The sequence below is a fragment of the Colias philodice genome, chromosome 14 (assembly GCF_061535455.1).
Source record: "Colias philodice isolate Cphi_HAF_F1 chromosome 14, ilColPhil1 Martin Lab GWU primary, whole genome shotgun sequence".
Lineage (NCBI taxonomy): Eukaryota > Metazoa > Arthropoda > Insecta > Lepidoptera > Pieridae > Colias > Colias philodice.
The window spans coordinates 449767-466217 of record NC_143099.1 but is presented as its reverse complement, the minus strand read 5'-3'; the positions used below and the strand labels follow the sequence as shown (position 1 = coordinate 466217).

Below are 16451 nucleotides of genomic sequence, written 5' to 3'. Positions count from 1 at the left end.
GCTTTAACAGGTACCGGAGCTTTTACAGGTGCTTTAACAGGTCAGGGAGCTTTAACAGGTGCTTTAACAGGTCAGCGAGCTTTTGCAGGTGCTTTAACAGGTCAGGGAGCTTTTACAGGTGCTGTAACAGGTCAGGGAGCTTTTACAGGTGCTGTAACAGGTCAGGGAGCTTTTACAGGTGCTGTAACAGGTCAGGGAGCTTTTACAGGTGCTGTAACAGGTAACGGAGCTTTTACAGGGGCTTTAACAGGTCAGGAAGCTGTAACAGGTGCTTTAACAGGTCAGGAAGCTATAACAGATGCTTTAACAGGTCAGGGAGCTTTTACAGGTGCTTTAACAGGTATTGGAGCTTTTACAGGTGCTTTAACAGGTCAGAAAGCGGTTACAGGTGCTTTTACAGATCAGAAAGCTTTTACAGGTGCTGTAACAGGTCAGGGAGCTTTTACAGGTGCTGTAACAGGTCAGGGAGCTTTTACAGGTGCTTTAACAGGTAACGGAGCTTTTACAGGTGCTATAACAGGACAGGGAGCTTATACAGGTGCTTTAACAGGTCAGGAAGCTTTTACAGGTGCTTTTACAGGTCAAGAAGCTGAAACAGGTGTTTTATCAGGTTAGGGAGCTATAACAGATGTTTTAACAGGTCGGGAAGCTATAACAGATGCTTTAACAGGTCAGGAAGCTATAACAGATGCTTTAACAGGTCAGAAAGCTTTTACAGGTGCTTTTACAGGTCAGAAAGCGGTTACAGGTGCTTTTACAGATCAGGAAGCTTTTACAGGTGCTTTTACAGGTCAGGGAGCTTTTACAGGTGCTTTTACAGGTCAGGAAGCTGAAACAGGTGTTTTATCAGGTTAGGGAGCTATAACAGATGCTTTAACAGGTCAGGAAGCTATAACAGATGCTTTAACAGGTCAGGGAGCTTTTACAGGTGCTTTAACAGGTCAGGAAGCTTTAACAGGTGCTTTTACAGGTCAGGAAGCTGTAACAGGTGCTTTATCAGGTTAGGGAGCTATAACAGATGCTTTTACAGGTTAGGGAGCTTTTACAGGTGCTTTTACAGGTCAGGAAGCTTTGACAGGTGCTTTTACAGGTAACGGAGCTTTTACAGGTGCTGTAACAGGTCAGGGAGCTTTTACAGATGCTGTAACAGGTCAGAAAGCTGTTACAGGTGCTTTAACAGGTCAGAAAGCTGTAACAGGTGCTTTAACAGGCCAGGAAGCTTTTACAGGTGCTTTAACAGGTAACGGAGCTTTTACAGGTGCTGTAACAGGTCAGGGAGCTTTTACAGATGCTGTAACAGGTCAGGGAGTTTTTACAGGTGCTTTAACAGGTCAGAAAGCTGTTACAGGTGCTTTAACAGGTCAGAAAGCTGTTACAGGTGCTTTAACAGGCCAGGAAGCTTTTACAGGTGCTTTAACAGGTCAGGGAGCTTTTACAGGTGCTTTAACAGGTCAGAATACTGTTACAGGTGCTTTAACAGGTTAGGGAGCTATAACAGATGCTTTAACAGGTCAGGAAGCTATAACAGATGCTTTAACAGGTCAGAAAGCTTTTACAGGTGCTTTAAGAGGTCAGGAAGCTATAACAGATGCTCTAACAGGTCAGGGAGCTTTTACAGGTGCTTTAACAGGTCAGCGAGCTTTTGCAGGTGCTGTAACAGGTCAGGCAGCTTTTACAGGTGCTGTAACAGGTCAGGGAGCTTTTACAGGTGCTTTAACAAGTCAGGGAGCTTTTACAGGTGCTTTAACAGGTAACGGTGCTTTAACAGGTAACGGAGCTTTTACAGGTGCTTTAACAGGTCAGGAAGCTGTAACAGGTGCTTTAACAGGTCAGGGAGCTTTTGCAGGTGCTTTGACAGGTAACGGAGCTTTTACAGGTGCTTTAACAGGTCAGGAAGCTGAAACAGGTGTTTTATCAGGTTAGGGAGCTATAACAGATGCTTTAACAGGTCAGGAAGCTATAACAGATGCTTTAACAGGTCAGAAAGCTTTTACAGGTGCTTTAAGAGGTCAGGAAGCTATAACAGATGCTCTAACAGGTCAGGGAGCTTTTACAGGTGCTTTAACAGGTCAGGAAGCTTTAACAGGTGCTTTTACAGGTCAGGAAGCTGAAACAGGTGCTTTATCAGGTTAGGGAGCTATAACAGATGCTTTTACAGGTTAGGGAGCTTTTACAGGTGCTTTTACAGGTCAGGAAGCTTTTACAGGTGCTTTTACAGGTCAGGAAGCTGAAACAGGTGTTTTATGAGGTTAGGGAGCTATAACAGATGCTGTAACAGGTCAGGGAGTTTTAACAGGTGCTTTAACAGGTCAGAAAGCTGTTACAGGTGCTTTAACAGGTCAGAAAGCTGTTACAGGTGCTTTAACTGGCCAGGAAGCTTTTACAGGTGCTTTAACAGGTCAGGGAGCTTTTACAGGTGCTTTAACAGGTCAGAATACTGTTACAGGTGCTTTAACAGGTTAGGGAGCTATAACAGATGCTTTAACAGGTCAGGAAGCTATAACAGATGCTTTAACAGGTCAGAAAGCTTTTACAGGTGCTTTAAGAGGTCAGGAAGCTATAACAGATGCTCTAACAGGTCAGGGAGCTTTTACAGGTGCTTTAACAGGTCAGGAAGCTTTAACAGGTGCTTTTACAGGTCAGGAAGCTGTAACAGGTGCTTTATCAGGTTAGGGAGCTATAACAGATGCTTTTACAGGTTAGGGAGCTTTTACAGGTGCTTTTACAGGTCAGGAAGCTTTTACAGGTGCTTTAACAGGTACCGGAGCTTTTACAGGTGCTTTAACAGGTCAGGGAGCTTTAACAGGTGCTTTAACAGGTCAGCGAGCTTTTGCAGGTGCTTTAACAGGTCAGCGAGCTTTTGCAGGTGCTTTAACAGGTCAGGGAGCTTTTACAGGTGCTTTAACAGGTCAGGGAGCTTTTACAGGTGCTGTAACAGGTCAGGGAGCTTTTACAGGTGCTGTAACAGGTCAGGGAGCTTTTACAGGTGCTTTTACAGGTCAGGAAGCTGAAACAGGTGTTTTATCAGGTTAGGGAGCTATAACAGATGCTTTAACAGGTCAGGAAGCTATAACAGATGCTTTAACAGGTCAGGGAGCTTTTACAGGTGCTTTAACAGGTCAGGGAGCTTTTACAGGTGCTTTTACAGGTCAGGAAGCTTTGACAGGTGCTTTAACAGGTAACGGAGCTTTTACAGGTGCTGTAACAGGTCAGGGAGCTTTTACAGATGCTGTAACAGGTCAGGGAGTTTTAACAGGTGCTTTAACAGGTCAAAAAGCTGTTACAGGTGCTTTAACAGGTCAGAAAGCTGTTACAGGTGCTTTAACTGGCCAGGAAGCTTTTACAGGTGCTTTAACAGGTCAGGGAGCTTTTACAGGTGCTTTAACAGGTCAGAATACTGTTACAGGTGCTTTAACAGGTTAGGGAGCTATAACAGATGCTTTAACAGGTCAGGAAGCTATAACAGATGCTTTAACAGGTCAGAAAGCTTTTACAGGTGCTTTAAGAGGTCAGGAAGCTATAACAGATGCTCTAACAGGTCAGGGAGCTTTTACAGGTGCTTTAACAGGTCAGGAAGCTTTAACAGGTGCTTTTACAGGTCAGGAAGCTGTAACAGGTGCTTTATCAGGTTAGGGAGCTATAACAGATGCTTTTACAGGTTAGGGAGCTTTTACAGGTGCTTTTACAGGTCAGGAAGTTTTTACAGGTGCTTTTACAGGTCAGGAAGCTGAAACAGGTGTTTTATGAGGTTAGGGAGCTGTAACAGATGCTTTTACAGGTTAGGGAGCTTTGACAGGTGCTTTAACAGGTAACGGAGCTTTTACAGGTGCTTCAACAGGTCAGGAAGCTGTAACAGGTGCTTTAAGAGGTCAGGAAGCTATAACAGATGCTCTAACAGGTCAGGGAGCTTTTACAGGTGCTTTAACAGGTACCGGAGCTTTTACAGGTCAGGAAGCTGAAACAGGTGTTTTATCAGGTTAGGGAGCTATAACAGATGCTTTAACAGGTCAGGAAGCTATAACAGATGCTTTAACAGGTCAGGGAGCTTTTACAAGTGCTTTAACAGGTCAGGGAGCTTTTACAGGTGCTTTTACAGGTCAGGAAGCTTTGACAGGTGCTTTAACAGGTAACGGAGCTTTTACAGGTGCTGTAACAGGTCAGGGAGCTTTTACAGATGCTGTAACAGGTCAGGGAGTTTTAACAGGTGCTTTAACAGGTCAGAAAGCTGTTACAGGTGCTTTAACAGGTCAGAAAGCTGTTACAGGTGCTTTAACTGGCCAGGAAGCTTTTACAGGTGCTTTAACAGGTCAGGGAGCTTTTACAGGTGCTTTAACAGGTCAGAATACTGTTACAGGTGCTTTAACAGGTTAGGGAGCTATAACAGATGCTTTAACAGGTCAGGAAGCTATAACAGATGCTTTAACAGGTCAGAAAGCTTTTACAGGTGCTTTAAGAGGTCAGGAAGCTATAACAGATGCTCTAACAGGTCAGGGAGCTTTTACAGGTGCTTTAACAGGTCAGGAAGCTTTAACAGGTGCTTTTACAGGTCAGGAAGCTGTAACAGGTGCTTTATCAGGTTAGGGAGCTATAACAGATGCTTTTACAGGTGCTTTTACAGGTCAGGAAGCTTTTACAGGTGCTTTTACAGGTCAGGAAGCTGAAACAGGTGTTTTATGAGGTTAGGGAGCTGTAACAGATGCTTTTACAGGTAAGGGAGCTTTGACAGGTGCTTTAACAGGTAACGGAGCTTTTACAGGTGCTTCAACAGGTCAGGAAGCTGTAACAGGTGCTTTAAGAGGTCAGGAAGCTATAACAGATGCTCTAACAGGTCAGGGAGCTTTTACAGGTGCTTTAACAGGTACCGGAGCTTTTACAGGTGCTTTAACAGGTCAGGGAGCTTTAACGAGTGCTTTAACAGGTCAGCGAGCTTTTGCAGGTGCTTTAACAGGTCAGGGAGCTTTTACAGGTGCTGTAACAGGTCAGGGAGCTTTTACAGGTGCTGTAACAGGTCAGGGAGCTTTTACAGGTGCTGTAACAGGTCAGGGAGCTTTTACAGGTGCTGTAACAGGTAACGGAGCTTTTACAGGGGCTTTAACAGGTCAGGAAGCTGTAACAGGTGCTTTAACAGGTCAGGAAGCTATAACAGATGCTTTAACAGGTCAGGGAGCTTTTACAGGTGCTTTAACAGGTATTGGAGCTTTTACAGGTGCTTTAACAGGTCAGAAAGCGGTTACAGGTGCTTTTACAGATCAGAAAGCTTTTACAGGTGCTGTAACAGGTCAGGGAGCTTTTACAGGTGCTGTAACAGGTCAGGGAGCTTTTACAGGTGCTTTAACAGGTAACGGAGCTTTTACAGGTGCTTTAACAGGACAGGGAGCTTATACAGGTGCTTTAACAGGTCAGGAAGCTTTTACAGGTGCTTTTACAGGTCAGGAAGCTGAAACAGGTGTTTTATCAGGTTAGGGAGCTATAACAGATGTTTTAACAGGTCGGGAAGCTATAACAGATGCTTTAACAGGTCAGGAAGCTATAACAGATGCTTTAACAGGTCAGAAAGCTTTTACAGGTGCTTTTACAGGTCAGAAAGCGGTTACAGGTGCTTTTACAGATCAGGAAGCTTTTACAGGTGCTTTTACAGGTCAGGGAGCTTTTACAGGTGCTTTTACAGGTCAGGAAGCTGAAACAGGTGTTTTATCAGGTTAGGGAGCTATAACAGATGCTTTAACAGGTCAGGAAGCTATAACAGATGCTTTAACAGGTCAGGGAGCTTTTACAGGTGCTTTAACAGGTCAGGAAGCTTTAACAGGTGCTTTTACAGGTCAGGAAGCTGTAACAGGTGCTTTATCAGGTTAGGGAGCTATAACAGATGCTTTTACAGGTTAGGGAGCTTTTACAGGTCAGGAAGCTTTGACAGGTGCTTTAACAGGTAACGGAGCTTTTACAGGTGCTGTAACAGGTCAGGGAGCTTTTACAGATGCTGTAACAGGTCAGAAAGCTGTTACAGGTGCTTTAACAGGCCAGGAAGCTTTTATAGGTGCTTTTACAGGTCAGGAAGCTGTAACAGGTGCTGTAACAGGTCAGGGAGCTTTTACAGATGCTGTAACAGGTCAGGGAGTTTTTACAGGTGCTTTAACAGGTCAGAAAGCTGTTACAGGTGCTTTAACAGGTCAGAAAGCTGTTACAGGTGCTTTAACAGGCCAGGAAGCTTTTACAGGTGCTTTAACAGGTCAGGGAGCTTTTACAGGTGCTTTAACAGGTCAGAATACTGTTACAGGTGCTTTAACAGGTTAGGGAGCTATAACAGATGCTTTAACAGGTCAGGAAGCTATAACAGATGCTTTAACAGGTCAGAAAGCTTTTACAGGTGCTTTAAGAGGTCAGGAAGCTATAACAGATGCTCTAACAGGTCAGGGAGCTTTTACAGGTGCTTTAACAGGTCAGGAAGCTTTAACAGGTGCTTTTACAGGTCAGGAAGCTGTAACAGGTGCTTTATCAGGTTAGGGAGCTATAACAGATGCTTTTACAGGTTAGGGAGCTTTTACAGGTGCTTTTACAGGTCAGGAAGCTTTTACAGGTGCTTTTACAGGTCAGGAAGCTAAAACAGGTGTTTTATGAGGTTAGGGAGCTATAGCAGATGCTTTTACAGGTTAGGGAGCTTTGACAGGTGCTTTAACAGGTAACGGAGCTTTTACAGGTGCTTCAACAGGTCAGGAAGCTGTAACAGGTGCTTTAAGAGGTCAGGAAGCTATAACAGATGCTCTAACAGGTCAGGGAGCTTTTACAGGTGCTTTAACAGGTACCGGAGCTTTTACAGGTGCTTTAACAGGTCAGGGAGCTTAAACAGGTGCTTTAACAGGTCAGCGAGCTTTTGCAGGTGCTTTAACAGGTAACGGAGCTTTTACAGGTGCTTTAACAGGTCAGGGAGCTTTTACAGGTGCTTTAACAGGTCAGGAAGCTATAACAGGTGCTTTAACAGGTCAGGGAGCTTTTACAGGTGCTTTAACAGGTCAGGAAGCTATAACAGATGCTTTAACAGGTCAGGGAGCTTTTACAGGTGCTTTAACAGGTCAGCGAGCTTTTGCAGGTGCTGTAACAGGTCAGGTAGCTTTTACAGGTGCTGTAACAGGTCAGGGAGCTTTTACAGGTGCTTTAACAAGTCAGGGAGCTTTTACAGGTGCTTTAAAAGGTAACGGAGCTTTTACAGGTAACGGAGCTTTTACAGGTAACGGAGCTTTTACAGGTGCTTTAACAGGTCAGGAAGCTGTAACAGGTGCTTTAACAGGTCAGGGAGCTTTTGCAGGTGCTTTGACAGGTAACGGAGATTTTACAGGTGCTTTAACAGGTCAGGAAGCTGAAACAGGTGTTTTATCAGGTTAGGGAGCTATAACAGATGCTTTAACAGGTCAGGAAGCTATAACAGATGCTTTAACAGGTCAGAAAGCTTTTACAGGTGCTTTAAGAGGTCAGGAAGCTTTTACAGGTGCTTTTACAGGTCAGGAAGCTGAAACAGGTGTTTTATGAGGTTAGGGAGCTATAACAGATGCTCTAACAGGTCAGGGAGCTTTTACAGGTGCTTTAACAGGTCAGGAAGCTTTAACAGGTGCTTTTACAGGTCAGGAAGCTGTAACAGGTGCTTTATCAGGTTAGGGAGCTATAACAGATGCTTTAACAGGTCAGGGAGCTTTTACAGGTGCTTTAACAGGTCAGCGAGCTTTTGCAGGTGCTGTAACAGGTCAGGCAGCTTTTACAGGTGCTGTAACAGGTCAGGGAGCTTTTACAGGTGCTTTAACAAGTCAGGGAGCTTTTACAGGTGCTTTAACAGGTAACGGTGCTTTAACAGGTAACGGAGCTTTTACAGGTGCTTTAACAGGTCAGGAAGCTGTAACAGGTGCTTTAACAGGTCAGGGAGCTTTTGCAGGTGCTTTGACAGGTAACGGAGCTTTTACAGGTGCTTTAACAGGTCAGGAAGCTGAAACAGGTGTTTTATCAGGTTAGGGAGCTATAACAGATGCTTTAACAGGTCAGGAAGCTATAACAGATGCTTTAACAGGTCAGAAAGCTTTTACAGGTGCTTTAAGAGGTCAGGAAGCTATAACAGATGCTCTAACAGGTCAGGGAGCTTTTACAGGTGCTTTAACAGGTCAGGCCCAGTAGACAAAGTAACAATTACAAAACGATAACGAAGTTAGAAATCGCAAAAATGTATGGGATTGACATACGCCGCGTTAGATCACGTGGTCTATCTAATGTCAATCCCATACATTTTTGCGATTTCTAACTTCGTTATCGTTTTGTAATTGTTACTTTGTCTAAGGCCCCTGGAAGCTTTAACAGGTGCTTTTACAGGTCAGGAAGCTGAAACAGGTGCTTTATCAGGTTAGGGAGCTATAACAGATGCTTTTACAGGTTAGGGAGCTTTTACAGGTGCTTTTACAGGTCAGGAAGCTTTTACAGGTGCTTTTACAGGTCAGGAAGCTGAAACAGGTGTTTTATGAGGTTAGGGAGCTATAACAGATGCTTTTACAGGTTAGGGAGCTTTGACAGGTGCTTTAACAGGTAACGGAGCTTTAACAGGTGCTTCAACAGGTCAGGAAGCTGTAACAGGTGCTTTAAGAGGTCAGGAAGCTATAACAGATGCTCTAACAGGTCAGGGAGCTTTTACAGGTGCTTTAACAGGTACCGGAGCTTTTACAGGTGCTTTAACAGGTCAGGGAGCTTTAACAGGTGCTTTAACAGGTCAGCGAGCTTTTGCAGGTGCTTTAACAGGTCAGGGAGCTTTTACAGGTGCTTTAACAGGTCAGGGAGCTTTTACAGGTGCTGTAACAGGTCAGGGAGCTTTTACAGGTGCTGTAACAGGTCAGGGAGCTTTTACAGGTGCTTTAATAGGTAACGGAGCTTTAACAGGTGCTTTAACAGGCCAGGAAGCTGTAACAGGTGCTTTAACAGGTCAGGAAGCTATAACAGATGCTTTAACAGGTCAGGGAGCTTTTACAGGTGCTTTAACAGGTAACGGAGCTTTTACAGGTGCTTTAACAGGTCAGGGAGCTTATACAGGTGCTTTAACAGGTCAGGAAGCTTTTGCAGGTGCTTTAAGAGGTCAGGAAGCTATAACAGATGCTCTAACAGGTCAGGGAGCTTTTACAGGTGCTTTAACAGGTCAGGAAGCTTTTACAGGTGCTTTTACAGGTCAGGAAGCTGTAACAGGTGCTTTATCAGGTTAGGGAGCTATAACAGATGCTTTTACAGGTTAGGGAGCTTTTACAGGTGCTTTTACAGGTCAGGAAGCTTTTGCAGGTGCTTTAAGAGGTCAGGAAGCTATAACAGATGCTCTAACAGGTCAGGGAGCTTTTACAGGTGCTTTAACAGGTCAGGAAGCTTTTACAGGTGCTTTTACAGGTCAGGAAGCTGTAACAGGTGCTTTATCAGGTTAGGGAGCTATAACAGATGCTTTTACAGGTTAGGGAGCTTTTACAGGTGCTTTTACAGGTCAGGAAGCTTTTACAGGTGCTGTAACAGGTCAGGGAGCTTTTACAGGTGCTGTAACAGGTCAGGGAGCTTTTACAGGTGCTGTAACAGGTCAGGGAGCTTTTACAGGTGCTTTAACAGGTCAGGGAGCTTATACAGGTGCTTTAACAGGTCAGGAAGCTTTTACAGGTGCTTTTACAGGTCAGGAAGCTGAAACAGGTGTTTTATCAGGTTAGGGAGCTATAACAGATGCTTTAACAGGTCAGGAAGCTTTTGCAGGTGCTTTAAGAGGTCAGGAAGCTATAACAGATGCTCTAACAGGTCAGGGAGCTTTTACAGGTGCTTTAACAGGTCAGGAAGCTTTTACAGGTGCTTTTACAGGTCAGGAAGCTGTAACAGGTGCTTTATCAGGTTAGGGAGCTATAACAGATGCTTTTACAGGTCAGGGAGCTTATACAGGTGCTTTAACAGGTCAGGAAGCTTTTGCAGGTGCTTTAAGAGGTCAGGAAGCTATAACAGATGCTCTAACAGGTCAGGGAGCTTTTACAGGTGCTTTAACAGGTCAGGAAGCTTTTACAGGTGCTTTTACAGGTCAGGAAGCTGTAACAGGTGCTTTATCAGGTTAGGGAGCTATAACAGATGCTTTTACAGGTTAGGGAGCTTTTACAGGTGCTTTTACAGGTCAGGAAGCTTTTACAGGTGCTGTAACAGGTCAGGGAGCTTTTACAGGTGCTGTAACAGGTCAGGGAGCTTTTACAGGTGCTGTAACAGGTCAGGGAGCTTTTACAGGTGCTTTAACAGGTCAGGGAGCTTATACAGGTGCTTTAACAGGTCAGGAAGCTTTTACAGGTGCTTTTACAGGTCAGGAAGCTGAAACAGGTGTTTTATCAGGTTAGGGAGCTATAACAGATGCTTTTACAGGTTAGGGAGCTTTGACAGGTGCTTTAACAGGTAACGGAGCTTTTACAGGTGCTTTAACAGGTCAGGAAGCTATAACAGATGCTTTAACAGGTCAGGGAGCTTTTACAGGTGCTTTAACAGGTAACGGAGCTTTTACAGGTGCTTTAACAGGTGAGGGAGCTTATACAGGTGCTTTAACAGGTCAGGAAGCTTTTACAGGTGCTTTAAGAGGTCAGGAAGCTATATCAGATGCTCTAACAGGTCAGGAAGCTTTTACAGGTGCTTTTACAGGTCAGGAAGCTGTAACAGGTGCTTTATCAGGTTAGGGAGCTATAACAGATGCTTTTACAGCTTAGGGAGCTTTTACAGGTGCTTTTACAGGTCAGGAAGCTTTTACAGGTGCTTTTACAGGTCAGGAAGCTGAAACAGGTGTTTTATGAGGTTAGGGAGCTATAACAGATGCTTTTACAGGTTAGGGAGCTTTGACAGGTGCTTTAACAGGTAACGGAGCTTTTACAGGTGCTTCAACAGGTCAGGAAGCTGTAACAGGTGCTTTAAGAGGTCAGGAAGCTATAACAGATGCTCTAACAGGTCAGGGAGCTTTTACAGGTGCTTTAACAGGTACCGGAGCTTTTACAGGTGCTTTAACAGGTCAGGGAGCTTTAACGAGTGCTTTAACAGGTCAGCGAGCTTTTGCAGGTGCTTTAACAGGTCAGGGAGCTTTTACAGGTGCTGTAACAGGTCAGGGAGCTTTTACAGGTGCTGTAACAGGTCAGGGAGCTTTTACAGGTGCTGTAACAGGTTAGGGAGCTTTTACAGGTGCTTTAATAGGTAACAGAGCTTTTACAGGTGCTTTAACAGGTCAGGAAGCTGTAACAGGTGCTTAACAGGTCAGGAAGCTATAACAGATGCTTTAACAGGTCAGGGAGCTTTTACAGGTGCTTTAACAGGTTACGGAGCTTTTACAGGTGCTTTAACAGGTCAGGGAGCTTTTACAGGTGCTTTTACAGGTCAGGAAGCTGAAACAGGTGTTTTATCAGGTTAGGGAGCTATAACAGATGCTTTAACATGTCAGGAAGCTTTTACAGGTGCTTTAACAGGTCAGAAAGCGGTTACAGGTGCTTTTACAGATCAGAAAGCTTTTACAGGTGCTGTAACAGGTCAGGGAGCTTTTACAGGTGCTGTAACAGGTCAGGGAGCTTTTACAGGTGCTGTAACAGGTCAGGGAGCTTTTACAGGTGCCATAACAGGTCAGGGAGCTTTTACAGGTGCTTTAACAGGTAACGGAGCTTTTACAGGGGCTTTAACAGGTCAGGAAGCTGTAACAGGTGCTTTAACAGGTCAGGAAGCTATAACAGATGCTTTAACAGGTCAGGGAGCTTTTACAGGTGCTTTAACAGGTATTGGAGCTTTTACAGGTGCTTTAACAGGTCAGAAAGCGGTTACAGGTGCTTTTACAGATCAGAAAGCTTTTACAGGTGCTGTAACAGGTCAGGGAGCTTTTACAGGTGCTGTAACAGGTCAGAGAGCTTTTACAGGTGCTTTAACAGGTAACGGAGCTTTTACAGGTGCTTTAACAGGACAGGGAGCTTATACAGGTGCTTTAACAGGTCAGGAAGCTTTTACAGGTGCTTTTACAGGTCAGGAAGCTGAAACAGGTGTTTTATCAGGTTAGGGAGCTATAACAGATGTTTTAACAGGTCAGGAAGCTATAACTGATGCTTTAACAGGTCAGGAAGCTATAACAGATGCTTTAACAGGTCAGAAAGCTTTTACAGGTGCTTTTACAGGTCAGAAAGCGGTTACAGGTGCTTTTACAGATCAGGAAGCTTTTACAGGTGCTTTTACAGGTCAGGGAGCTTTTACAGGTGCTTTTACAGGTCAGGAAGCTGAAACAGGTGTTTTATCAGGTTAGGGAGCTATAACAGATGCTTTAACAGGTCAGGAAGCTATAACAGATGCTTTAACAGGTCAGGAAGCTATAACAGATGCTTTAACAGGTCAGGAAGCTTTTACAGGTGCTTTAACAGGTCAGAAAGCGGTTACAGGTGCTTTTACAGATCAGAAAGTTTTTACAGGTGCTGTCAGGGAGCTTTTACAGGTGCTGTAACAGGTCAGGGAGCTTTTACAGGTGCTGTAACAGGTCAGGGAGCTTTTACAGGTGCCATAACAGGTCAGGGAGCTTTTACAGGTGCTTTAACAGGTAACGAAGCTTTTACAGGGGCTTTAACAGGTCAGGAAGCTGTAACAGGTGCTTTAACAGGTCAGGAAGCTATAACAGATGCTTTAACAGGTCAGGGAGCTTTTACAGGTGCTTTAACAGGTATTGGAGCTTTTACAGGTGCTTTAACAGGTCAGGGAGCTTATACAGGTGCTTTAACAGGTCAGGAAGCTTTTACAGGTGCTTTTACAGGTCAGGAAGCTGAAACAGGTGTTTTATCAGGTTAGGGAGCTATAACAGTTGCTTTAACAGGTCAGGAAGCTATAACAGATGCTTTAACAGGTCAGAAAGCTTTTACAGGTCAGAAAGCGGTTACAGGTGTTTTTACAGATCAGGAAGCTTTTACAGGTGCTGTAACAGGTCAGGGAGCTTTTACAGATGCTGTAACAGGTCAGGGAGCTTTTACAGGTGCTTTAACAGGTCAGAAAGCTGTTACAGGTGCTTTAACAGGCCAGGAAGCTTTTACAGGTGCTTTTTTAAGTCAGGAAGCTTTTACAGGTGCTGTAACAGGTCAGGGAGCTTTTACAGGTGCTTTAACAGGCCAGGAAGCTTTTACAGGTGCTTTTTTAAGTCAGGAAGCTTTTACAGGTCAGGAAGCTGAAACAGGTGTTTTATCAGGTTAGGGAGCTATAACAGATGCTTTAACAGGTCAGCGAGCTTTTACAGGTGCTTTAACAGGTCAGGGAGCTTTTACAGGTGCTTTTACAGGTCAGGGAGCTTTTACAGGTGCTTTAACAGGTCACCGAGCTTTTGCAGGTGCTTTAACAAGTCAGGAAGCTTTTACAGGTGCTGTAACAGGTCAGGGAGCTTTTACAGATGCTGTAACAGGTCAGGGAGCTTTTACAGGTGCTTTAACAGGTCAAAAAGCTGTTACAGGTGCTTTAACAGGCCAGGAAGCTTTTACAGGTGCTTTTTTAAGTCAGGAAGCTTTTACAGGTCAGGAAGCTGAAACAGGTGTTTTATCAGGTTAGGGAGCTATAACAGATGCTTTAACAGGTCAGGAAGCTATAACAGATGCTTTAACAGGTCAGGGAGCTTTTACAGGTGCTTTAATAGGTCAGGGAGCTGTAACAGGTGCTTTTACAGGTCAGGGAGCTTTTACAGGTGCTTTAACAGGTCAGGGAGCTGTAACAGGTGCTTTTACAGGTCAGGGAGCTTTTACAGGTGCTTTAACAGGTCATGGGGCTGTAACGCGTCACGTTGCACATCACACAGAATGCTGTCCCACGTCCCAAACAACATTCCACGTCACGCGTCACTCATCCAGAGTGCCGTCTCGCGGCACAAGTGACACGCAGTTCCACGTTACGTCACATCCCCCATCACATCGAGTGACATCCACACCCGCGCTTAATATGACGTTACTAGATTTCCGCCCGCGGCTTCGCCCGCGTTTTCTAAGGAAAACCCGCATAGTTCCCGTTCCCGTGGGATTTCCGGGATAAAACCTATCCTATGTGTTAATCCAAGTTACCCTCTATATGTGTGCTAAATTTCATTGTAATCGGTTCAGTAGTTTTTACGTGAAAGGTAACAAACATCCATACATCCTTACAAACTTTCGCCTTTATAATAGTATTAAGATTAAGATTAAGATACGACACCATAAAATATCACCCCACACACACCTGGTTAGTATCCAACACGTGCAGCAGCAAGTGAGCAGCTAACGCGGCTCCGCTGCGGCCGGCTGCGCGTGCGCAGGTCACCACGAGCGGCGGGTTGCGTGACGTCACCGCTTGCTTGTCAGCTGTGGCGTCTGCTTCACTGGCTAGACGCAGGCCGTTGAGTTCGGAGAGGAACTCTGTAAAGCACGTTTGTAAAACGTAAAATAAATTGTTTCGCCTTCGCGCATTTAATACATATGAAAAAATTATTTTATGCCAAATTGATATTTTTTTTTGGTTAATCATGATTTTAAATAAAATGGCATGAATTACAAAGTGACAAATAATCCTATCCTAGTAATTTTATAAATGTGAAAGTTTGTGAGGATGGATGCTATGTGTATGTATGTTTGGTACTCTTTCACGCAAATACTACTGAATCGATTACAATTTCATTTAGCACACATATAAACTATAAAGGTAACTTGGATTAAAACATAGAATAAATTTTATCCTGGATATCCCACGGGAACGGCAACTATGTGAGCTTTTCTTTTAAAACACGGGCGAAACCTCAGCTAAGAACTAGAATGATAATAATGTTAGATGTGATAAAATATAATATGTTTTATATTTACAAGATACTATTTTTAATTCACTTAACACACACGTTTGACTATTGACTATCACATCCACTATACTCACCAAGAAACCCGCTAACATCCTCCATAGGCGCGGCCACATGGAACCTAGTATAGTGCACGTGCCATAGATGCCGAGCTCTACCACCGCGTCGTACTCGCACGCGCACGGAGCCGCCCCACGGGGCACGAGACCACGCACCGCACCATACTTGGAACTGTACATACAAAACATTTTGTACAACGCACTAATCTCCACACTAGGATTCCCTGTGTTGTGGAGAATAGTATCTTCCAGCTTACATCTATATACACAGTTTACACAGAATTAAAATAAATTCATACATACGAAAATACATAATACAATATTCTAGGGCCCTTAGTAGGTGAAAACGGCAAACTGGACTGTTTTCTATGAGCTATAATTGAAAATACTGAAGTTTTTTCGCACTGAAATTTCTAATACGTAAAGATAACAATATATAAGTTGGGTTGTCTGGCAGAAATCGCTTACATCGATAAGACCGCCCTCTGTTCATATAACTTCTATCACTCTATTTGTAATCTTGTATTTTTGTGTACAATAAAGAATTTTTCATTCATTCATTCCTTCATAAGTATATGCGTATTAATGACATAGTAGGCATGGATCCGGCTCGAAAGACCGTATTCAGATACCTGCAGCGGAGTGGAGAATACAGCATTGTATCTATGACACTAAGAATTCTACGCGTGTGTACACGTACATATGTGTGTGTTGAATAGAATTTAAAAAAAAGTATAGTAAACATGGATTGATGGACCATATGTAAATAGTGAGCTGTGCAAATGAATGTTAAACTGCGGATAATAGCACTGCACGTCATTAATATGCGTTAAATAATCGAGTAAGAGTGAATTGAGATAAAGATCCGGCTCGAAGGACCATATATGTAGATATGAATTTTTGCTTTACCTTATGAGTGTTATACAGTGTATTCAGCACCGCACTTCACTTAGAATTGCTCGTGATAAGTAGTGAGACGTGGATCCGGTTCGAAGGACCATTTTAAGATTTTATTTGTACTTAAAACTCAGGTTCGAAATATGATTTATAGCGAATTATATTCATTAAAAGTATTAAAAGTATATTGAAACATAGACCCGGCTCAAAAGACTAAATTCAAATGTTTATTTAACAAAAATAGTTGAATTATACTACTCATTAAATAAAATGCAACATAATATGCTGAGTGGTCGAGTATACTCAACCTTGAAATATGGAGTGCGTTATATTGAGATAGCTCGAACAAATTTAAATGTTGAATAGGTCAATTTACTCATAAAATATACATTTCAATAAAGATCCGACTCGAAGGACCTACCTTACAACTACCCTACCTATCTTATAAATTTTCACGTTTCTTGACCCTTACCTCGCCATAATCCTTAGAATGATGATCAGGTGGTAAATACTTCGGAGGTTCAGGGTCGACTAACGCCATGAGCCGAGCACCAACTTGCCACACGCACTCCCAGAGCAGCGCCGCTTGTTGGACTCCACCCGATTGTGCTACCACGTAGAAGCGTTGCGAGTTGCCGACTGTCATCTGGAATTATTGGGTCAGTTTTTGTTTA

The 16451-nt window shown here is 43.6% G+C and overlaps 1 protein-coding gene across 1 annotated transcript in view; it reads right to left on the bottom strand.

Moving 5' to 3' along the window:
• The window catches only part of Pez (protein tyrosine phosphatase non-receptor pez), a 31637-nt gene that overhangs the window by 5083 nt on the left and 10103 nt on the right, over positions 1–16451 (bottom strand). The window contains exons 7-9 of the mRNA XM_089703387.1: positions 16250–16423; positions 14899–15052; positions 14215–14390 (exon numbers count right to left, since the gene is read on the bottom strand). Coding sequence (XP_089559513.1) covers positions 14215–14390; positions 14899–15052; positions 16250–16423 — 504 coding nt within the window. The remainder of the gene's footprint in view (positions 1–14214; positions 14391–14898; positions 15053–16249; positions 16424–16451) is intronic.